Below are 25320 nucleotides of genomic sequence, written 5' to 3'. Positions count from 1 at the left end.
TCTATTAGCCACTGGTGCGCAAAAACACTTACATTCCCCCTACAGAGGTGAGGAGCAGCATTAGCCTTTTATCATATAGGATTGACTATATAAAAACTATTTTTTTCAAATATGTCCACAAAATTGTAGATTTTTTTTATAGCACATAACAAATAGCTATGTAAACCTCATTCAGTATAATTTTATTAACAAACTCACATATCAGTCCAATTATACCAAAGCATGTTTAAAATGGTATTTATACTTTTTTTAAATCAACAATTTTAAGGAAATACCGAGAAAAAATATTAGTCAGTTTAAGAGGTTAATTTCATGTAGCCTAATATTCTGAATGTTCATTACTTGTGATGTGTAAGTTCTCAATGCACACAAGGAGGTTAGAATGTTAAAAACCATAGGGTTAAAGTTGTTTCTAAGTCATACATGGACCAGTGGCAGTAGCACGCTGCATGCAACTATATCACTTACCATAACCAGGAGAGCATACAGTAAGGGTATGCAAAGTCACCTGAAAAATATAATTAAGGCAATTTCAGTGGCAATCTTGGCTGCCTAAAACAGTACAATGGTTTCCAAGTGCTCCCTTCAGTGACCATCTTGACTGCCTAGAACAATACAATGGTTTCAAAGTGCTCCCTTGGAAACAAAACATTCCTGTTAGGAAAGGGCATAGGATTTATCAGCATCTAGTTTTTATTAGTCTATGACAGCAGAGTCGGCAAAAAGAATCCAATGTTCTGTAAGGATCTGTATACAATGAATGTACAATATAGTCATGTTGAGAGAAACTGTTAAAAATATGTCTACCTTTGTGAACCTTTTGTTATTTATTTTTATTTTAATTTAATTTTTTTTTTTTTGGGGGGGGGGGGGGGTTAGTCCAAAAACCATGTATTCATCAGAGCAGCATTTTCAACACAACACTTCTACTAAAGTGCTTCTATCTGCTGGATATGGAATTTTAATTACACTGCATACACCCAATCCACCGTGCATGTAAATCATATAAGAAAAACCAGTATGGTATAAAATAAGAATTTACTTACCGATAATTCTATTTCTCGTAGTCCGTAGTGGATGCTGGGGACTCCGTCAGGACCAAGGGGGTTTAGCGGCTCCGCAGGAGACAGGGCACAATAATAAAAGCTTTAGGATCAGGTGGTGTGCACTGGCTCCTCCCCCTATGACCCTCCTCCAAGCCTCAGTTAGGATACTGTGCCCGGACGAGCGTGCATAATAAGGAAGGATATTGAATCCCGGGTAAGACTCATACCAGCCACACCAATCACACCGTACAACCTGTGATCTGAACCCAGTTAACAGTATGATAACAACGAAGGAGCCTCTGAAAAGATGGCTCACAACAATAATAACCCGATTTTTGTAACAATAACTATGTACAAGTATTGCAGACAATCCGCACTTGGGATGGGCGCCCAGCATCCACTACGGACTACGAGAAATAGAATTATCGGTAAGTAAATTCTTATTTTCTCTAACGTCCTAAGTGGATGCTGGGGACTCCGTCAGGACCATGGGGATTATACCAAAGCTCCCAAACGGGCGGGAGAGTGCGGATGACTCTGCAGCACCGAATGAGAGAACTCCAGGTCCTCCTCAGTCAGGGTGTGCCCCTGACCAAGTAGCAGCTCGGCAAAGTTGTAAAGCCAAGACCCCTCGGGCAGCCGCCCAAGATGAGCCCACTTCCTTGTGGAATGGGCTTTTACTGATTTTGGCTGTGGCAAGCCTGCCACAGAATGTGCAAGCTGAATTGTACTACAAATCCAGCGAGCAATCGTCTGCTTAGAAGCAGGAACACCCATCTTGTTGGGTGCATACAGGCTAAACAGCGAGTCAGATTTTCTGACTCCAGTCGTCCTGGAAACATATTTTCAGGGCCCTGACAACGTCAAGTAACTTGGAGTCCTCCAAGTCCCTAGTAGCCGCAGGTACCACAATAGGTTGGTTCATGTGAAAAACAGAAAACACCTTAAGGAGAAATTGAGGACGAGTCCTCAATTCTGCCCTGTCAGAATGAAAAATTAAGTAAGGGCTTTTATATGATAAAGCCGCCCATTCTGACACACGCCTGGCTGAAGCCAGGGCTAATAGAATCTTCACCTTCCATGTGAAATATTTTAATTCCACAGTGGTGAGTGGATCAAACCAATGTGACTTTAGGAAACTCAAAACAACATTGAGATCCCAAGGTGCCACTGGGGGCACAAAAGGAGGCTGTATATGCAGTACCCCTTTTACAAACGTCTGAACTTCAGGCACTGAAGCCAGTTCTTTCTGGAAGAAATTCGACAGGGTCGAAATTTGAACCTTAATGGACCCTAATTTTAGGCCCATAGACAGTCCTGTTTTCAGGAAATGTAGGAAACGACCCAGTTGGAATTCCTCTGTAGGGACCTTCTTGGCCTCACACCACGCAACATATTTTCGCCAAATGCGGTGAAAATGTTTTGCGGTTACATCCTTCCTGGCTTCGACCAGGGTAGGGATGACTTCATCTGGAATGCCCTTTCAGGATCCGGCGTTCAACTGCCATGCCGTCAAACGCAGCCGCGGTAAGTCTTGGAACAGACAAGGCCCCTGCTGGAGCAGGTCCTCTCTTAAAGGTAGAGGCCACGGTTCTTCCGTGAGCATCTCTTGAAGTTCCGGGTACCAAGTCCTTCTTGACCCATCCGGAATCACGAGTATCGTTCTTACTCATCTCCTTCTTATGATTCTCAGTACTTTTGGTATGAGATGCATAGGAGGGAACACATACCCTGACTGGTACACCCACAGTGTTACCAGAGCGTCCACCGCTATTGCCTGAGGGTCCCTTGACCTGGCGCAATATCTGTCTAGTTTTTTGTTCAGGCGGGACGCCATCATGTCCACCTTTGGTTTTTCCCAACGGTTTACAATCATGTGGAAGACTTCCCGCTGAAGTCCCCACTCTCCCGGGTGGAGGTTATGCCTGCTGAGGAAGTCTGCTTCCCAGTTTTCCACTCCCGGAATTAACACTGCCGAGAGTGTTATCACATGATTTTTCGCCCAGCGAAGAATCCTTGCAGTTTCTGCCATTTCCCTCCTGCTTCATGTGCCGCCCTGTCTGTTTACGTGGGCGACTGCCGTGATGTTGTCCCACTGGATCAATACCGGCTGACCTTGAAGCAGAGGTCTTGCTAAGCTTAGAGCCTTGTAAAGTGCCCTTAGCTCCAGTATATTTATGTGGAGAGAAGTCTCCAGACTTGATCACACTCACTGGAAATTTTTTTCCTTGTGTGACTGCTCCCCAGCCACTCAGGCTGGCATCCGTGGTCACCAGGACCCAGTCCTGAATGTCGAATCTGCGGCCCTTTCATAGATGAGCACTCTGCAGCCACCGCAGAAGAAAACACCCTTGTCCTTGGAGACAGGGTTATCCGCTAATGCATCTGAAGATGCGATCCGGACCATTTTCCCAGCAGATTCCACTGAAAGGTTCTTGCGTGAAATCTACCGAATGGGATCGCTTTGTAAGAAACCACCATTTTTCACAGGACCCTTGTGCAATGATGCACTGATACTTTTCCTGGTTTTAGGAGGTTCCTGACTAGCTCGGATAACTCCCTGGCCTTCTTCTCCGGGAGAAAACATCCTTTTCTGGACTGTGTCCAGAATCATTCCTAGGAACATTAGACGTGTCGTCGGAAAAAGCTGCGATTTTGGAATATTTAGAATCCACTCGTGCCGTCGTAGAACTACTTGAGATAGTGCTACTCCGACCGCCAACTGTTCTCTGGACCTTGCCCTTATCAGGAAAGCGTCCATATTTCTTTTAGGAAGAATCATCATTTCGGCCATTACCATGGTAAAGACCCGGGGTGCCGTGGACAATCCAAACGGCAGCGTCTGAACTGATAGTGACAGTTCTGTACCACGAACCTGAGATACCCTTGGTGAGAAGGGCAAATTTTTGGACATGTAGGTAAGCGTCCCTGATATCCAGTGACACCATATCGTCCTGGTTCGCTATCACTGCTCTGAGTGACTCCATCTTGATTTGAACCCTTGTATGTAATTGTTCAAATCTTTTAGATCTCACCGAGCCGTTTGGCTTCAGTACCACAATATAGTGTGGAATAATACCCCTTCCCTTGTTGTAGGAGGGGTACTTTGATTATCACCTGCTGGGAATACAGCCTGTGAATTTTTTCCCAATACTGCCTCCCTGTCGGAGGGAGACGTTGGTAAAGCAGACTTCAGGAACTTGTGAGGGGAAGACGTCTCGAATTTCCAATGTACACCTGGGATACTACGTGTAGGATCCAGGAGTCCACTTGCGAGTGAGCCCACTGCGTGCTGAAACTCTTGAGATGACCCCCCACCGCACCTGAGTCCGCTTGTATGGCCCCAGCGTCATGCTGCGGACTTGGCAGAAGCTGTGGAGGACTTCTGTTCCTGGGAATGGGCTGCCTGCTGCAGTCTTCTTCTCTTTCCTCTAACCCTGGGCAGATATGACTGGCCTTTTGCCCGCCTGCCTTTATGGGTACGAAAGGACTGAGACTGAAAAGACTGTGTCCTTTTCTGCTGAGATGTGACTTGGGGTAACAAAAGTGGATTTTCCAGCTGTTGCCATGGCCACCAGGTCCGATGGACCGCCCCTTTATACGGCAATACTTCCATGTGCCGTCTGGAATCTGCATCACCTGACCACTGTCGTGTCTATAAACATCGTCTGGCAGATATGGACATCACATCCACTCTTGATGCCAGAATGCAAATATCCCTCTGCGCATCTCGCATATATAGAAATGCATCCTTAAAATGCTCTATAGTCAATAAAATATTGTTCCTGTCAAGGGTATCAATATTTTCAGTCAGGAAATCCGACCAAGCCCCCCCAGCGCTGCACATCCAGGCTGAGGCGATTGCTGGTCGTAGTATAACACCAGTATGTGTGTATATACTTTTTAGGATATTTTTCAGCTTCCTATCAGCTGGCTCCCTGAGGGCGGCCGTATCTGGAGACGGTAACGCCACTTGTTTTTATAAGCGTGTGAGCGCCTTATCCACCCTAAGGTGTGTTTCCCAACTCGCCCTCACTTCTGGCGGGAAAGGGTATACCTCCAATAATTTTCTATCGGAGGAAACCCACGTATCATCACACACTTTAATTTATCTGATTCAGGAAAAACTACAAGTAGATTATTCCCACCCTACATAATACCCTTATTTGTGGTACTTGTAGTATCAGAAATATATAACACCTCCTTCATTGCCCTTAACATGTAACGTGTGGCCCTAAAGGAAAATACGTTTGTTTCTTCACCGTCGACACTGAAGTCAGTGTCCGTGTCTGTGTCTGTGTCGACCAACTGAGGTAAATGGGCGTTTTTACAAGCCCCTGACGGTGTCTGAGACGCCTGGACAGGTACTAATTTGTTTGCCGGCCGTCTCATGTCGTCAACCGACCTTGCATCGTGTTGACATTATCACGTAATTCCTAAATAAGCCATCCATTCCGGTGTCGACTCCCTAGAGAGTGACATCACCAATACAGGCAATTTGCTCCGCCTCCTCACCAACATCGTCCTCCTACATGTCGACACACACGTACCGACACACAGCACACACACAGGGAATGCTCTGATAGAGGACAGGACCCCACTAGCCCTTTGGGGAGACAGAGGGAGAGTTTGCCAGCACACACCAAAAACGCTATAATTATACAGGGACAACCCCTTATACAAGTGTTTTCCCTTATAGCATTTTTATATATGTAATCATATCGCCAAATAAGTGCCCCCCCTCTCTGTTTTAACCCTGTTTCTGTAGTGCAGTGCAGGGGAGAGCCTGGGAGCCTTCCTCACAGCAGAGCTGAGCAGGAAAATGGCGCCGTGTGCTGAGGAGAATAGGCCCCGCCCTTTTTCGGCGGGCTCTTCTCCCGGAGTTTGTGAGATCTGGCAGGGGTTAAATACATCCATATAGCCTCAAGGGCTATATGTGATGTATTTTAGCCATAAAAAGGTATTATACATTGCTGCCCAGGGCGCCCCCCCCAGCGCCCTGCACCCTCAGTGACAGTTGGTGACTGTTGGTGAAGTGTGCTGACAACAATGGCGCACAGCTGCAGTGCTGTGCGCTACCTTATGAAGACTGAAAGTCTTCTGCCGCCTGTTTCTGGACCTCTGGACCTCTTCAACTTCGGCATCTGCAAGGGGGGTCGGCGGCACGGCTCCGGGACGAACCCCAGGGTGAGACCTGTGTTCCGACTCCCTCTGGAGCTAATGGTGTCCAGTAGCCTAAGAAGCAAATCCATCCTGCACGCAGGTGAGTTTACTTCTCTCCCCTAAGTCCCTCGTAGCAGTGAGCCTGTTGCCAGCAGGTCTCACTGAAAGAAAAAAACCTAACTTAAACTTTTATTCTAAGCAGCTCAGGAGAGCCACCTAGATTGCACCCTTCTCGGCCGGGCACAAAAATCTAACTGAGGCTTGGAGGAGGGTCATAGGGGGAGGAGCCAGTGCACACCACCTGATCCTAAAGCTTTTATTATTGTGCCCTGTCTCCTGCGGAGCCGCTAAACCCCCTTGGTCCTGACGGAGTCCCCAGCATCCACTTAGGACGTTAGAGAAAAATAGATTATCTAAAATGGATATAGGATAAGGAGTTATATTTGACAGGTGGACTTGGCTTTTAATACAAGTACACATACAAAAAGTAGACCTGCAAATGTCCACTATAACCAAGTAAAAATGACTGTCTACAAAATTACTCTTTGAAGATAACCAAATAGTTAAAAATGAACACAATATAAAACTCAGCATCTCTAAAATACAAACTGAAATGGACTCCACAGAGATTGCAAAATATAAATAGTAAAGTTATAACTACAGAACAATTCTGAAATATCAAATATATCAAAGTTAAACAGCAACTGTAAAATGCACATCATACTTTTGCTAATGAAAGATACAGGTTGCATGGTTCTCAAAACATATCATGAATATTTTAAACCAGCATTAAAGAAATTAGAAACTTTAAGTTTTTAATTTTATTTCCTTTGAACTTGATCATATCACTGAAGATGTAATTTACCCCACGATAAAAATGGGTTATAATTGGAAAGCATGATATACTATAAAGCTATGTTAGCCTGTTTTTGCTGTGTGGTCAATAACAGCATACAATTGGATACACTTGGTCATAAATGATTTTTATTTTAAATGTTGTTTGAAATTACATCTTGCAGATTTTAATAATTGATTAGGCTGATCATCACTAATTAAAGACCAGTATTCTATAGGTGGTCATAAATTTGATGGATTTAGAGTTGATATTTAGAGTGTTGTTTTTTCCAGAGATCTAATGAATACATGACTGCACCTACCACAAATTAGTTTATACTGGACTAGGTATAAGGTGAATATTCACTTTTTAAAAATTATATATTTTAGAACTATTATATGTATACAGCAACAATTTGTATTTCAGAGAGTTTGAGTTCATTTATGTATATGGATGGTCTTTTTTTCCATTCAGTTCTTTTAAAAGGGTAATTTTACTTGATATTGTTTGCCAAGTGTAAAGGTTCCTTGGATTAACATATTTAAGAAATACAAAAGGCCCATTTGCTTAATACCATAAAGCCATCAATTTCTCTGTACCCTCTAAACTTTATAAAGTGTATATTAAATTACCCAATTCCTATAGTATTTTAATAAAATACATATCTTCATACCACGAAAAGTTACAAAGACAGTAATTTATTTTTCTTCAATCAAGCAAGTGACATTAAAAGATGCAATCTATGATAAACTAGATTAATATTCATCAGTCCATAGTTCACAGTGAAATCTTTATTCTGGAAAAAAAAGGGTTTGGTTCTGCTCCCAAAATGGTTTCTGGTGCACTTTAAGATAATAGTGTGAAATCAACATTAAGAATTTATTTAAAAATAAAAAAAATTATATATATATATATATATATATATATATATATATATATATTACATTACTTGTTTTACTAAATGGTCTATGGTTACAATAGCTTTTCATGCAAGAACGGGAACTGAGGAAAAATAGAGGAATAAGACGTGGAGATGCAGCATTGAATGCAAGTAAATAGAATAACTTAGGATGGTGAAGGATAACAATTTTAACTTTAATGCCTTTTTTTTCTGTGGCTATAACCCAAACTAGCTTATGTTGTATAAACTACAAGACACAAACAAGCAAAGCAGCATCCAGTATAAAAAACAAACTGGAATTACAACTTACTCCGATATTTTTTCATTACAAACCTAACACTTACTAGAGAAAAATAATTTTGGGGGGGGGGGAGCACTCTTTAAAAAACAAAAGTATTTTTCTCAAGTGAGTGTTCTATGTAACGCTGACTCTGGGGAGCACCACCAACCCACTTAATTGAATCTAGGATTTTTGGGGGAATCCGGTTAATAAATACAGGTAGCTGATTTACCTTAGAACTTAAAATCTCCCCAGAAACTAATTTCAACTTATTTTATTTTTGATTGGAAGCTCAGGAGGGTTCTAGTATGGAGCCCCTCACCACTTTCTTTTTGTTGCAAGAATAAAATAACCTATTGAGCCACCTTTGCCATGCAGTATACATACCAAGCTGTCAAAGACATCAGAAATCTGCCACCTGAAATTTGGCTGATAATGGTTTGTTGTTAAAACATATTTGAATGATATGCCTTGGAAATTAAGGCTATGTAAATGTACTGTAATACACAAATTGTATAGATTTATGTACACGGACATGCTCATTAGAGTGTTTGACACTCTGCAAACACCAGTCTATGTTGTGTAAACCTCATGTTTTACTAGTGGTATTATTGTACAAATAAAAAAGGGGGTATATCATGTGCAAATTGCATCTAAAAAGAGGCTCCTAGGAGAAAGTGTATTTGAGAACTGTATTTAGCATTCAATCTGAGACCGGGGAGTGCGTCTTAAGTTCATTGTGTGCCGATGCAACTCCTGCATCTGCCTGATTCTATCTTTTTGCCACATGAGGTTAGGTGGCATTGGATATTTCTGTGTGCCATGAAGGTATCTAAATGGGATTCTCACATGGCAAGCAGTTGCACGGCACCGAGGCTGAGGCATAGGAGGAAGCAACATCCAGCGTTTGCGTTCAGCACAATACCGGTATGCCTCTTTCCTATACTGTTTGTCTATGTCATCACTGTTTTTCCAGCCACCTATAATGAAAACATCATCTTTGTAATAACAGATAGCTGCTCCTTCTATACCCAGAACCTCAGGAGGCAAGCTCTCAAGGATCTCATTTGAGACTTGCCTAGAGATTTTACTCTGAGCTTCATCAACAGTTACAGAGTAGCTTTTAGGACAGCAAGAGGCAGTATTGTAGAAGTTTGTGCAGGCCACTGACATTTGGAATGTACAATAATTGTCCAGAAGTGGCAAAGACTCTACATCCTGCCACCTACTGCTCTCTATGTCATATCTAAAATGAACTGTTCTAAGCCCGTCCTCATTATCACTATCAACTGGAGTACGGGCAGTTATGTAAACATAACGATCTTCTACACTTACAGCTTTGACATCTCGCAGGATCTTTGGTGCAGACTCTAGGATCTGCCACTTATCTTGCCCTGGATCATAAACTGTAACATCTTTAAAGCCGGGGCTGAAATTGCCATGACCACCAATACTGTACAAATTTCCCTTTACAGACATAAGGCCAAAGGAATGTTTTCGAGTGATCAAGTTGCACACTTGTTCCCACATATTTCTGTTAGGGTTATATCTTTCCACTGTCTTGGCAAATCCAGGCTCCATGGAGCCAGCCACATAAACATGAGAGTCTGTAGCCATCACAGCATGGCCATCAAGGTGATTATGAATATGTGGTAAGTTTACCCATCGATCTTCATGAATAAAATATCCAACACATTCACTTAAATAGTCTCCTCCTTCTGAGACCCCTCCAATCACCATAATTACATCCATATTCTGACCATAGCGTGGCAAGGAAGTCATGTGGGTAGCCAGGGGCTGTAGGTTTCCAGCTTGTAGGTTTTCTGAACGCAAAGCATGGCCTTCCACAGCTTCAGCCACCAACTGCAAACAGGCCTCACTTGCAGCCACTAGTCTTTCAGCTTTCACATGACGCGTAAGATAAGTGGGTTTCATTTGAGAAAGTCGAAGGAGTTGAAACAATTCCTCAAAATACTTCTCCCTCTCATCAGTGTTTTTTTGAATCCACTTTAGAATTGCTTCAAAGAGTATCTCTTCAGAGTCAACTGTGATCTCTGGATCAGAAAGCCAATCTCTTACAAGATGGAATGGGAGAGTGTAGAACTCATCATCCTCAATCACCTTATAGAAATTTCTGCGAATCATGTCAGCTGATTTCAAAGCCAACTGGTTAAGTGTATACATATGAGCCAAACTGTGAATGGCTACACAGTTTGAAAGATTGAGCTTTTTCTTCAGAAACTCTCCACAGAACTCCTTTAGGCGCAGCAACAAAAATCTGAATGAGGAGAGAAAAGAAACAGAAATGTTTAACAATAGATAATTTCAGGCTAAAATTGTTTAACTATTAAGACCAACTTCTGTAGATTATGCACTTCAGTATAAATATTTAAATGAAATATATTATTCTTTATGATTAATAAAAAAGACATGTACAGCCAAAAAAACTCTGGCTCGTGTTAAAACCAGGTATTTTTCAATTAGTTTATTAGAGTGAATTTGCAAATATTGAACTGCTTGATTAGTGGTAAGGAAGCACTTGTGTTTCTCAGCCTGAGACACCAATAAATACATGCTCTGTTAATCTGCACCCTGCATGCAGCAATTTTAAAGTGCAGACATTTACTTACCTGAGATTCAATAACCTTGTCATTTAAATATAAAATACTACCCAGTATATTAAGTTCTTTAGTACATTACATTTTACTTAAATTAAGAATTGTTATAAATATAAGTGAAGGGAGGAAAAGAATCTGTAAAATGTAACCAAACAGTATTAACTTGTAATGTTAGTGCTGCACAAATACTTATTCTACTTTGGTTTTTACTCTATAATTCTTTTCAAATGTGGTCCTAACTAAATGACTTTGCTTACAAAATGTCACAGGGTACATATTTCCTGTTCTGCCATCTATTAAAAAGCAGTATTTAAGGCTAGCAACAGAATTGCTTAACCACTTAACCGACTATTTTTCCTTCAACCCCGTACATATAATTGGGTTTTTTATAAAACGTTTTATTTAAAATGGTTTAAAGTGTATTTTTTTTTTAATATTTAAATATTATATTATGCACATCTGCAGAACGGATCTCCTAATCAAAAACTGGGGGACACAGTGGGTTGGCGCGGTGCCATGTGATCTGACCATGCCAGTTAAGTTAATCAAAACAGTCCCTCACAGAAGTCTATAATTTCTCCTGTTACTGTAACACAGCTGCTGAAAAACTTCTTGAATACTAAATAAAAATTCTCAAGCAGTTTTGCTTGGCAGCAAATAAATGCTGCTATTCTAATACAAAAGAGCTTGTGTGACATTTCTGTAAAATGACATTTATACATGGTGGAAATATTTGCTGTCCCAGGTTTCTTCCTGACAAAAAAAAAACCAAAAACAAAAAGGCGGTGGGGGGGGGGGGGGGTTGATTAGTAGATGGACCACTTCTATTGCACTGAGCTTTTGCAGCTTGGAAAATTGCTTTCAAAGTTTAATTTACTACATAAAATGGTGTGAACACACTATAGCAACACTAAGAAATCAGTATATAAGAGCATGACACAAAAAAAATAAGATTTTACTTACCGGTAGATCTATTTCTCGTAGTCCGTAGTGGATGCTGGGGACTCCGTAAGGACCATGGGGAATAGACGGGCTCCGCAGGAGACGGGGCACTTTAAGAAAGAATTTGGATTCTGGTGTGCTCTGGCTCCTCCCTTTATGTCCCTCCTCCAGACCTCAGTTAGAGAAACTGTGCCCGGAAGAGCTGACAGTACAAGGAAAGGATTTTGGAATCCAGGGCAAGACTCATACCAGTCACACCAATTACATCGTATAACTTGTGATAAACTTACCCAGTTAACAGTATGAACAACAACGGAGCATCAGACCAACCCTGATGCAACCATAACATACCCTTATTTAAGCAATAACTATATACAAGTATTGCAGAAGAAGTCCGCACTTGGGACGGGCGCCCAGCATCCACTACGGACTACGAGAAATAGATTTACCGGTAAGTAAAATCTTATTTTCTCTAACGTCCTAGTGGATGCTGGGGACGCCGTAAGGACCATGGGGATTATACCAAAGCTCCCAAACGGGCGGGAGAGTGCGGATGACTCTGCAGCACCGAATGAGCAAACACAAGGTCCTCCTCAGCCAGGGTATCAAACTTGTAGAACTTTGCAAAAGTGTTCGAACCTGACCAAGTAGCTGCTCGGCAAAGCTGTAATGCCGAGACCCCTCGGGCAGCCGCTCAAGAAGAGCCCACCTTCCTTGTGGAGTGGGCTTTTACTGATTTTGGCAGCGGCAATCCAGCCGCAGAATGAGCCTGCTGAATCGTGTTACAGATCCAGCGAGCAATAGTTTGCTTTGAAGCAGGAGCACCCAGCTTGTTGGATGCATACAGGATAAACAGCGACTCAGTTTTCCTGACTCTAGCCGTTCTGGCCACATAAACCTTCAAAGCCCTGACCACATCTAGTAACTCGGGATCCTCCAAGTCACGAGTAGCCACAGGCACCACAATAGGTTGGTTCATATGAAAAGATGACACCACTTTTGGCAGAAATTAAAGCCGCTAATTCTGACACAGGCCTAGCTGAAGCCAAGGCTAATAGCATGACCACCTTCCACGTGAGAAATTTTAACTCCACGGTTTTAAGTGGCTCAAACCAGTGTGACTTCAGGAAATTCAACACCACGTTAAGATCCCAAGGTGCCACTGGAGGCACAAAAGGGGGCTGAATATGCAGCACTCCCTTTACAAACGACTGAACTTCAGGCAGAGAAGCCAGTTCTTTTTGAAAGAAAATAGACAGGGCCGAAATCTGTACCTTAATGGAAACCAATTTTAGGCACAAAGTCACTCCCGCCTGTAGAAAGTGAAGGAAACGGCCCAGCTGGAATTCCTCCGTGGGGGCATTCCTGGCCTCACACCAAGCAACATATTTTCGCCATATACGGTGATAATGTTTAGCCGTCACGTCCTTCCTAGCCTTTATCAGCGTAGGAATAACCTCATCCGGAATGCCTTTTTCTCCTAGGATCCGGCGTTTAACCACCATGCCGTCAAACGCAGCTGCGGTAAGTCTTGGAACAGACAGGGCCCCTGTTGCAACAAGTCCTGTCTTTAGAGGCAGAGGCCATGGGTCCAATGTGAGCATTTCTTGCAGATCTGGATACCAAGTCCTTCTTGGCCAATCCGGAACAATGAGTATTGTTCTCACTCCTCTTTTTCTTATGATTCTCAGCACCTTGGGTATGAGAGGAAGAGGAGGAAATACATAAACCAACTGGAACACCCACGGTGTCACTAGTGCGTCTACAGCTATCGCCTGAGGGTCTCTTGACCTGGCGCAATACATCTGTAGCTTTTTGTTGAGGCGGGATGCCATCATGTCCACTTGTGGCAGTTCCCACCGACCTGCAATCTGCGCGAAGACTTCTTGATGAAGTCCCCACTCTCCCGGGTGGAGGTCGTGCCTGCTGAGGAAGTCTGCTTCCCAGTTGTCCACTCCCGGAATGAACACTGCTGACAGTGCGCTTACGTGATTCTCCACCCAGCGAAGAATTCTGGTGGCTTCCGCCATCGCCACCCTGCTCCTTGTGCCGCCTTGGCGGTTTACATGAGCCACTGCGGTGATGTTGTCTGACTGAATCAGAACTGATTGGTCGCGAAGCAGGGTCTCCGCTTGACGTAGGGCGTTGTATATGGCCCTTAGTTCCAGGATATTGATGTGAAGGCAAGTCTCCTGACTTGACCACAGACCTTGAAAATTTCTTCCCTGTGTGACTGCCCCCCACCCTCGGAGGCTTGCATCCGTGGTCACCAGGACCCAGTCCTGAATGCTGAATCTGCGGCCCTCGAGAAGGTGAGCACTCTGCAGCCACCACAGGAGAGACACCCTGGCCCTGGGGGATAGGGTGATCAGCCGATGCATCTGAAGATGTGATCCGGACCACTTGTCCAACAGATCCCATTGAAAGGTCCTCGCATGGAACCTGCCGAAGGGAATGGCCTCGAATGATGCCACCATCTTTCCCAGGACTCGCGTGCAGTGATGCACAGACACTTGTTTTGGTTTTAATAGGTCTCTGACCAGTGTCATGAGCTCCTGAGCCTTCTCCATCGGGAGATAAACCCTCTTCTGGTCTGTGTCCAGAATCATGCCCAGGAAGGGCAGACGAGTCGTAGGAATCAACTGCGACTTTGGAATATTTAGAATCCAGCCGTGCTGTTGTAACACTTCCCGAGAGCGTGCTACGCTGATCAGCAACTGCTCTCTAGACCTCGCCTTTATGAGGAGATCGTCCAAGTATGGAATAATTGTGACCCCTTGCTTTCGCAGGAGCACCATCATTTCCGCCATTACCTTGGTAAATATTCTCGGTGCCGTGGAGAGACCAAACGGCAACGTCTGGAATTGGTAATGACGATCCTGTACCGCAAATCAGAGGTACGCCTGATGAGTTGGATAAATGGGGACATGAAGGTATGCATCCTTTATGTCCAGACACCAAAAAATTCCCCCCTTCCAGGCTTGCGATGACCACTCTGAGCGATTCCATCTTGAACTTGAACCTTTTCAGGTATATGTTCAGGGATTTTAAATTCAATATGGGTCTGACCGAACCGTCCGGTTTCGGTACCACAAACATGGTCGAATAACCCTTTCCTTGTTGAAGGAGGGGAACCTTGACCACCACCTGCTGAAGATACAATTTGTGAATTGCAGCTAACACTATTTCCCTCTCTAAGGGGGAAGCTGGCAGGGCCGATTTGAGGTATCGGTGAGGGGGCATCTCCCCGAATTCCAGCCTGTATCCCTGAGACACAATCTCTATTGCCCAGGGATCCACCTGGGAGTGAACCCACTTGTGGCTGAAATTTCGGAGACGCGCCCCCACCGGGCCTAGCTCTGCCTGTGGAGACCCAGCGTCATGCAGTGGATTTAGTGGAAGCCGGGGAGGACTTCTGTTCCTGGGAACTAGCTGTGTTGTGCAGCTTCTTTCCTCTGCCCCTGCCTCTGGCAAGAAAGGACGCACCTCGGACTTTCTTGCCTTTTTGTGAACGCAAGGACTGCATTTGGTAATACGGTGCTTTCTTAAGTTGTGAGGGAACATATGGCAAAAAATTTGACTTTCCAGCAGTAGCTGTGGAGACCAGGTCCGAGAGACCCTCCCCAAACAATTCCTCACCCTTGTAAGGTAAAACCTCCATGTGCCTTTTTGAGTCGGCATCGCCTGTCCATTGCCGAGTCCACAGGACCCTTCTGGCAGAAATCGACATTGCATTTATTCTAGAGCCCAGTAGGCTAATGTCTCTTTGAGCATCTCTCATATATAGGACAGCGTCTTTTATATGCCCCAGGGTCATTAATATAGTATCCTTGTCCAAGGTATCAAGTTCCTCAGATAAGGTATCCGTCCATGCTGCTACAGCACTACACACCCAGGCCGACGCAATTGCCGGCCTTAGTAAGGTACCTGAATGTGTATAAATGGACTTCAGGGTACCCTCTTGCTTTCTATCCGCAGCATCTTTTAGGGTGGCCGTATCCTGTGACGGCAGGGCTACCCTCTTGGATAAGCGTGTTAGCGCTTTGTCCACCCTAGGGGAGGATTCCCAGTGTAACCTGTCCATTGGCGGGAAAGGATACGCCATAAGCATCCGTTTGGAAATCTGCAGTTTTTTATCTGGAGATTCCCAAGCCTTTTCACATAACTGATTTAGCTCATGTGAAGGGGGAAAGGTCACCACCTGCCTTTTTTCCCCATACATATGAACCCTCTTATCAGGGACTGGGGTTTCCTCTGTGATGTGCAACACCTCCTTCATTGCTATAATCAATATAACGCATGGCTTTAGCCAATTTAGGTTGTAACTTTGCATCATCGTAATCGACACTGGAGTCAGAATCCGTGTCGGTATCTGTGTCAACAATTTGGGATAGTGGGCGCTTCTGAGACCCTGACGGCCTCTGCGACATAGGATCAGGCATGGGCTGAGACCCCGACTGTCCTAAGGTTTCAGCTTTATCCAACCTTTTATGCAAGGAATTAACATTATCATTTAAAACCTTCCACATATCCATCCAATCAGGTGTCGGCGCCGTCGGCGGAGACACCACATTCATTTGCTCCCGCTCTGCTTCCACATAGCCTTCCTCGTCAAACATGTCGACACAAGCGTACCGACACACCACACACACAGGGGATGCTCTTTTTGAAGACAGTTGCCCCACAAGGCCCTTTGGAGAGACAGAGAGAGAGTATGCCAGCACACACCCCAGCGCTATATGTCCCAGCAATCACACAGTAACTTAGTGTTAACCCAGTAGCTGCTGTATTATATGTTTTTGCGCCTAATTTATGTGCCCCCCCTCTTTTTACCCTCTTCTACCGTGAATCTGCAGGGGAGAGCCTGGGGAGCTTCCGCTCAGCGGAGCTGTGGAGAAAAAATGGTGCTGGTGAGTGCTGAGGAAGAAGCCCCGCCCCCTCAGCGGCGGGCTTCTGTCCCGCGTTTCTGTACCATATCATGGCGGGGGCTCATGCATATATACAGTGCCCAACTGTATATATGCCCAACTTTTGCCAAGAGGTCCTAATTGCTGCCCAGGGTGCCCCCCCCCCCCCCCCCCCTGCGCCCTACAGTGACCGGAGGATGTGGGTGTAGTGTGGGAGCAATGGCACACAGCTGAAGTGCTGTGCGCTACCTCAATTTGAAGACTGAAGTCTTCTGCCGCCGATTTTGAAGTCTTCTTGCTTCTTTCACCCGGCTTCTGTCTTCCAGCTCTGCGAGGGGGACGGCGGCGCGGCTCCGGGATCGGACGACAAAGGGTGAGATCCTGTGTACGATCCCTCTGAAGCTAATGGTGTCCAGTAGCCTAAGAAGCAGGACCTAGCTTCAGAGAGTAGGGCTGCTTCTCTCCCCTCAGTCCCACGATGCAGGGAGTCTTTTGCCAGCAGATCTCCCTGAAAATAAAAAACCTAACAAAATACTTTCTTATAGCAAGCTCAGGAGAGCTCACTAAACAGCACCCAGCTCGTCCGGGCACAGATTCAAACTGAGGTCTGGAGGAGGGACATAGAGGGAGGAGCCAGAGCACACCAGAATCCAAATTCTTTCTTAAAGTGCCCTGTCTCCTGCGGAGCCCCTCTATTCCCCATGGTCCTTACGGAGTCCCCAGCATCCACTAGGACTTTAGAGAAATAATAATAATAATTTACACCAGGTGAGTAGACACCGTAGTTGCCCACCAATGACAGTGCGTTCATAAAAGCATTTTAATTGCTACTGTGAAGATAGCAAACTTCATGCCACCATGTTTATAGTTATATGTTCTCTTTTCAGTGGTTCTCTCATTATCTATGTAATGTGCAACTTAGCGTAAATGACAATACTAAATACTGGGGCAGATGTACTAAGAATGAAGAAGTGATAAAGCAGTGATAAGTGCAAGGTGATAACGCACCAGCCAATCATTACGGATTTGAAAAATGACATTTAAGAGCCGACTGGCTGGTGCATTATCACCTTGCACTTATCACTGCTTTATCACTTCTCTATCCCTTCTCCAGGCTTGATACATCTGCCCCATTTTCTACTATTGACCGGGAAGTTTCTATTTGGGGTAGTCTGTGTTTGTCATACTTCGGTAAAACCAATCTCCTTAAAAATTATATTTCAAAATGTGTTTTATCCTCTTCAAAAACGTTGTCCTTGCTCTTCACATATAGAAACAATCCTTTTATTTATAATGATTTTCTAAAAATGTCTCTGTGGTCGTAAAAAGCACATCTGTCTTGTCAAGGTACATCAGTCTAAATCCCATGGTGATGTTAACCTACCAAATTTGACTTTATGGGCAGGATTCAAATGTGCGCTCCCCCCTCCCAGCCGCGATCACGCTCGCCGGCTGTATTCTAATGTTACTGCAGACGGGCGCAACACGATCATTTCAGCTCACTACCCCCAGACGTAGCGAGCTGAAATGCGTGTAAGGAGACTGATCGCGCCCATTAGTTTAGTCTGGTTTAGGTGCTTTGCGTGCCAAAACTCGACTGTACTGTGCGCAAAAGGGGTGAAAACAGGGGACATTTGAATATCGCCCGCCCCATCTCCCATCACTTTAGACGGGAGAGAGGGGGTGCGTTAACATTTCACTCAGGCCCCATATATCCGAAAAGCCTAACTTTGATACATTCAAGACCAGATAAAAAAAATAAGAATTTACTCACCGGTAATTCTATTTCTCGTAATCCGTAGTGGATGCTGGGACTCCGTAAAGACCATGGGGAATAGCGGCTCCGCAGGAGACTGGGCACAACTAAAAGAAAGCTTTTGGTCTAACTGGTGTGCACTGGCTCCTCCCCCTATGACCCTCCTCCAGACCTCAGTTAGGATACTGTGCCCGGAAGAGCTGACACAATAAGGAAGGATTTTGAATCCCGGGTAAGACTCATACCAGCCACACCAATCACACCGTATAACTCGTGATACAATAACCAGTTAACAGTATGAACAATAACTGAGCCTCTCAACAGATGGCTCAACAATAACCCTTTAGTTAAACAATAACTATATACAATTATTGCAGACAATCCGCACTTGGGATGGGCACCCAGCATCCACTACGGACTACGAGAAATAGAATTACCGGTGAGTAAATTCTTATTTTCTCTGACGTCCTAAGTGGATGCTGGGACTCCGTAAGGACCATGGGGATTATACCAAAGCTCCCAAACGGGCGGGAGAGTGCGGATGACTCTGCAGCACCGAATGGGTAAACTCTAGGTCCTCCTCAGCCAGGGTGTCAAACTTGTAGAATTTAGCAAATGTGTTTGACCCCAACCAAGTAGCTGCTCGGCAAAGTTGTAAAGCCGAGACCCCTCGGGCAGCCGCCCAAGAAAAGCCCACCTTCCTCGTGGAATGGGCTTTCACTGATTTAGGATGCGGTAGTCCAGCCGCAGAATGTGCAAGCTGAATAGTACTACAGATCCAGCGAGCAATAGTCTGCTTTGAAGCAGGTGCACCCAACTTGTTGTGCAGGATAAATAGCGAGTCAGTCTTTCCGAAGCCAGCTGTCCTGGAAACATAAATTTTCAGGGCCCTGACTACGTCCAACAACTTGGAAGCCTCCAAGTCATTAGTAGCCGCAGGCACCACAATAGGTTGGTTTAAATGAAAAGCTGATACCACCTTAGGGAGAAACTGGGGACGAGTCCTCAATTCTGCCCTATCCAAATGAAAAATCAGATAAGGGCTTTTACATGACAAAGCCGCCAATTCTGATACACGCCTGGCCGAAGCCAAGGCCAACAACATGACCACTTTCCACGTGAGATGTTTCAATTCCACGGTTTTAAGTGGCTCAAACCAATGTGACTTTAGGAAATCCAACACCACGTTGAGATCCCAAGGTGCCACCGGAGGCACAAAAGGGGGCTGAATATGCAGCACTCCCTTAACAAAAGTCTGAACTTCAGGCAGTGAAGCCAGTTGTCTCTGGAAGAAAATCGATAGAGCCGAAATCTGGACCTTAATGGAACCCAATTTTAGGCCCATAGTCACCCCTGACTGTAGGAAGTGCAGGAAACGGCCCAGCTGAAATTCTTCCGTCGGGGCCTTCCTGGCCTCACACCACGCAACATATTTTTGCCAAATGCGGTGATAATGGTTCGCGGTCACTTCTTTCCTAGCTTTAATCAGCGTAGGAATGACTTCCTCCGGAATGCCCTTTTCCTTCAGGATCCGGCGTTCAACCGCCATGCCGTCAAACGCAGCCGCGGTAAGTCTTGGAACAGACAGGGCCCCTGCTGCAGCAGGTCCTGTCTGAGCGGCAGAGGCCATGGGTCCTCTGAGATCATTTCTTGAAGTTCCGGGTACCAAGCTCTTCTTGGCCAATCCGGAACAATGAGTATAGTTCTTACTCCTCTTCTCCTTATTATCCTCAGTACCTTTGGTATGAGAGGAAGAGGAGGGAACACAAACTGACCGGTACACCAACGGTGTCACTAGAGCGTCCACAGCTATCGCCTGAGGGTCTCTTGACCTGGCGCAATATCTTTCTAGCTTTTTGTTTAGGCGGGACGCCATCATGTCCACCTGTGGCCTTTCTCAACGGTTTACAATAAGTTGGAAGACTTCTGGATGAAGTCCCCACTCTCCCGGGTGGAGGTCGTGCCTGCTGAGGAAGTCTGCTTCCCAGTTGTCCACTCCCGGAATGAACACTGCTGACAGTGCTAACACGTGATTTTCCGCCCATCGGAGAATCCTTGTGGCTTCTGCCATCGCCGTCCTGCTTCTTGTGCCGCCCTGTCGGTTTACATGGGCGACTGCCGTGATGTTGTCTGACTGGATCAGTACCGGCTGGTTTTGAAGCAGGGGTTTTGCCTGACTTAGGGCATTGAAAATGGCCCTCAGTTCCAGAATATTTATGTGTAGGGAAGTCTCCTGACTTGACCATAGCCCTTGGAAGTTTCTTCCCTGTGTGACTGCCCCCCAGCCTCGAAGGCTGGCATCCGTGGTCACCAGGACCCAGTCCTGTATGCCGAATCTGCGGCCCTCTTGAAGATGAGCACTTTGCAGCCACCACAGCAGAGACACCCTGGTCCTTGGAGACAGGGTTATCAACCGATGCATCTGAAGATGCGATCCGGACCACTTGTCCAACAGGTCCCACTGAAAGGTTCTTGCATGGAACCTGCCGAATGGAATTGCTTCGTAGGAAGCTACCATTTTTCCCAGGACTCGCGTGCAGTGATGCACCGACACCCGTTTAGGTTTTAGGAGGCCTCTGACTAGAGATGACAGCTCCTTGGCCTTCTCCTCCGGGAGAAACACTTTTTTCTGTTCTGTGTCCAGAATCATCCCCAGGAACAGTAGACGTGTCATAGGGACCAGCTGTGACTTTGGAATATTTAGAATCCAGCCGTGCTGTTGTAGCACCTCCCGAGATAGTGCTACCACGACCAACAACTGCTCCCTGGACCTCGCCTTTATCAGGAGATCGTCCAAGTACGGGATAATTAAAACTCCCTTTTTTCGAAGGAGTATCATCATTTCGGCCATTACCTTGGTAAATACCCTCGGAGCCGTGGATAGACCAAACGGCAACGTCTGGAATTGGTAATGACAATCCTGTACCACAAATCTGAGGTACTCCTGGTGAGGATGGTAAATAGGGACATGCAGGTAAGCATCCTTGATGTCCAGTGATACCATGTAATCCCCCTCGTCCAGGCTTGCAATAACCGCCCTGAGCGATTCCATCTTGAACTTGAATTTTTTTATATACGAGTTCAAGGATTTCAAATTTAAAATGGGTCTCACCGAACCGTCCGGTTTCGGTACCACAAACATTGTGGAATAGTAACCCCGTCCTTGTTGAAGTAGGGGCACCTTGACTATCACCTGCTGGGAATACAGCTTGTGAATTGCCTCTAGCACTGCCTCCCTGCCTGAGGGAGTTGTTGGCAAGGCAGATTTGAGGAAACGGCGGGGGGGGGGGGGGGGGGGGGGACGTCTCGAATTCCAGCTTGTACCCCTGAGATACTACTTGAAGGAGCGAGCCCACTGATTGCTGAAGTTTTTGAGACGGGCCCCCACCGTACCTGGCTCCGCCTGTGGAGCCCCAGCGTCATGCGGTGGACTTGGAGGAAGCGGGGGAGGACTTTTGCTCCTGGGAACTGGCTGTATGCTGCAGCTTTTTCCCTCTACCTCTGCCTCTGGGCAGAAAGGACGCGCCTTTAACCCGCTTGCCCTTATGGGGCCGAAAGGACTGTACCTGATAATACGGTGCTTTCTTTGGCTGTGAGGGAATATGGGGTAAAAATGCTGACTTCCCAGCTGTTGCTGTGGAAACGAGGTCCGAGAGACCATCCCCGAACAATTCCTCACCCTTATAAGGCAAAATTTCCATGTGCCTTTTAGAATCTGCATCACCTGTCCACTGCCGAGTCCATAACCCTGTCCTGGCAGAAATGGACATTGCACTTATTTTAGATGCCAGCCGGCAAATATCCCTCTGTGCATCTCTCATGTATAAGACTGCGTCTTTAATATGCTCTACGGTTAGCAATATAGTGTCCCTGTCTAGGGTATCAATATTTTCAGACAGGGAATCTGACCACGCAGCTGCAGCACTGCACATCCATGCTGAAGCAATAGCTGGTCTCAGTATAATACCTGTGTGTGTATATACAGACTTCAGGATAGCTTCCTGCTTTCTATCAGCAGGCTCCTTTAGGGCGGCCGTATCCGGAGACGGTAGTGCCACCTTCTTTGACAAGCGTGTGAGCGCTTTATCCACCCTAGGGGATGTTTCCCAACGTGACCTATCCTCTGGCGGGAAAGGGTACGTCATTAGTAACCTTTTAGAAATTACCAGTTTCTTATCGGGGGAAGCCCGCGCTTCTTCACACACTTCATTTAATTCCTCAGATGGAGGAAAAACTACTGGTAGTTTTTTCTCTCCAAACATAATACCCTTTTTTTGTGGTACCTGGGGTAACATCAGAAATGTGCAACACATTTTTCATAGCCTCAATCATGTAACGTGTGGCCCTATTGGAAGTTACATTAGTCTCATCGTCGTCGACACTGGAGTCAGTATCCGTGTCGACATCTGTGTCTGCCATCTGAGGTAGCGGGCGTTTTAGAGCCCCTGATGTCTTTTGAGACGCCTGGGCCGGCACAGGCTGAGAAGCCGGCTGTCCCATATTTGGTATGTCGTCAAACCTTTTATGTAAGGAGTCGACACTGTCACGTAATTCCTTCCACATAACCATCCACTCAGGTGTCGGCCCCGCAGGGGGTGACATCACATTTATAGGCATCTGCTCCGCCTCCACATAAGCCTCCTCATCAAACATGTCGACACAGCCGTACCGACACACCGCGCACACACACAGGGAATGCTCTGACAGAGGACAGGACCCCACAAAGCCCTTTGGGGAGACAGAGAGAGAGTATGCCAGCACACACCAGAGCGCTATAATAATACAGGGATTAACTGAATTATTTCCCCTTATAGCTGCTATATAAGTTATACTGCGCCTAAATTTAGTGCCCCCCCTCTCTTTTTTACCCTTTGTAGCTTGATACTGCAGGGGAGAGCCTGGGAGCGATCCTTCCAGCGGAGCTGTGAGGGAAAAATGGCGCCAGTGTGCTGAGGGAGTTAGCCCCGCCCCTTTTTCGGCAGACTTCTCCCGCTTTTTTCAGGAATTCTGGCAGGGGTAATTTATCACATATATAGCCTCTGGGACTATATATTGTGATGATTTGCCAGCCAAGGTGTTTATATTGCTGCTCAGGGCGCCCCCCCCCCCCAGCGCCCTGCACCCATCAGTGACCGGAGTGTGAGGTGTGCATGAGGAGCAATGGCGCACAGCTGCAGTGCTGTGCGCTACCTTGTTGAAAACCGAGGTCTTCTGCCGCCGATTTTCCGGACCACTTCTTGCTTCTGGCTCTGTAAGGGGGACGGCGGCGCGGCTCCGGGACCGAACGATCGAGGTCGGGTCCTGTGTTCGATCCCTCTGGAGCTAATGGTGTCCAGTAGCCTAAGAAGCCCAAGCTATCTCCAGTCAGGTAGGTTCGCTTCTTCTCCCCTTAGTCCCTCGCTGCAGTGAGTCTGTTGCCAGCAGATCTCACTGTAAAATAAAAAACCTAAAATATACTTTCTTTCTAGGAGCTCAGGAGAGCCCCTAGTGTGCATCCAGCTCAGCCGGGCACAAGATTCTAACTGAGGTCTGGAGGAGGGTCATAGGGGGAGGAGCCAGTGCACACCAGTTAGACCAAAAGCTTTCTTTTAGTTGTGCCCAGTCTCCTGCGGAGCCGCTATTCCCCATGGTCCTTACGGAGTCCCAGCATCCACTTAGGACGTCAGAGAAATACTGGTATTTATGCAAAAACATCTTTGGAACAGGAATTTTTACCATATATGTTCTTGACTGTATTTTTTCCTTTCCGTAAAGTTCTGCAGCAAGTAGGAGATAATTCCCTTATGACCCCAGTGCAGAGGTTATGACACATGGTGAAACACAAGCAAAACTTAAATACTTACTAATCATCTCCCTTTAGTGGTTAACAGCCTTCCAAGATGACACTGCAGTATATCCCTTTTCGCTTTGTGATCGGGCATGTTTGGGTAGTGTAGTTCAATTGTGAGCAGCATACTGTAATCTCCTTTCCCTTAAGCTTTTTTTCAGGCACAGCATTATGCAGCACTATTTTTCTCCCCATGATTGGCAAAATCATTAGATATTTTATAGTCTAGTTGTTCTCTTCCTCACCATAAAGTCATCTCTTTTAATTATACCAAGTATAATTCTTAAGTAGGCTTACCATACTATACCTTTAAACCAGGGCACACATGAAGAATTACACAGGTTCTGTGGCTGATTAAAACCAGGTGAAATCCAGGCTTGAAATCAACCAGCCAAAGAACCCGTGTAATTCAAGAGTGTCCCTCTTTAAAGGGATAGTATGGTAAGCCTATTCTTAAAGGCACTGATGTCATATAAACCTTTTCCAATGAAAAAAATATTCTGAAAAGTTTTTGAATATGCATCATTCTGCTTATTAATATCCCCTTAATTTTTTCAGAATTGGCCTAAAAACCCACACCTGACGAAACTGTGGCATCATAAAAGCTGAACATTTCCATCGATTTTAAAATGATTTCAAATTGAGGTATGAAGGATTACGAATTTGTTTCTGGCGGCTGAATGGGCAGTATTTAATATGTTACTATTGGGGTTAAAAATATATACAGGGACTAGAAAGCTGTTGGCAGTACCAGCTGCTGAAAGAAAAAGCATACTTTATATCTGGATCCAGAATACCCCCTTCCCCCCCCCCATGTCACTGTTTTTGCAAAAATTGTATTATTGTACATATTCTGCATGGAATGGATTGAGGCTTTCCATCAAAAGAAATACCACACAAACTTTTTTTGCCACTTGGGAGTAAGTTATTGCTGTATAATCATTCCGTATTAGGGGACAGGTTTGAACTTGCTTTGAAAATATACTTTGGCACGAGACCTAAATTAATGAGGCTAACCCGACATTTCAACAATATTGTCTCAGGT

The 25320-nt window shown here is 45.4% G+C and overlaps 1 protein-coding gene across 2 annotated transcripts in view; it reads right to left on the bottom strand.

The window, feature by feature from the left end:
* Positions 1 to 25320, bottom strand: part of KLHL11 (kelch like family member 11) — a 133370-nt gene that overhangs the window by 13305 nt on the left and 94745 nt on the right. Inside the window, exons 2-3 of one of the 2 annotated variants that reach the window (XM_063959567.1) lie at positions 9561 to 10503; positions 469 to 508 (exon numbers count right to left, since the gene is read on the bottom strand). In XM_063959567.1, the coding sequence (XP_063815637.1) occupies positions 469 to 508; positions 9561 to 10503 (983 nt within the window). Of the gene's footprint in view, positions 1 to 468; positions 509 to 7721; positions 10504 to 25320 lie in introns of those variants that run through there. The other variant, XM_063959566.1, reaches the window with a different exon arrangement.

The sequence above is a fragment of the Pseudophryne corroboree genome, chromosome 3 (genome assembly GCF_028390025.1).
Source record: "Pseudophryne corroboree isolate aPseCor3 chromosome 3, aPseCor3.hap2, whole genome shotgun sequence".
NCBI classification, from domain to species: Eukaryota; Metazoa; Chordata; class Amphibia; order Anura; family Myobatrachidae; genus Pseudophryne; species Pseudophryne corroboree.
Note: the sequence above shows the minus strand (reverse complement) of the source record. Positions and strands in the feature narration are given on the sequence as shown.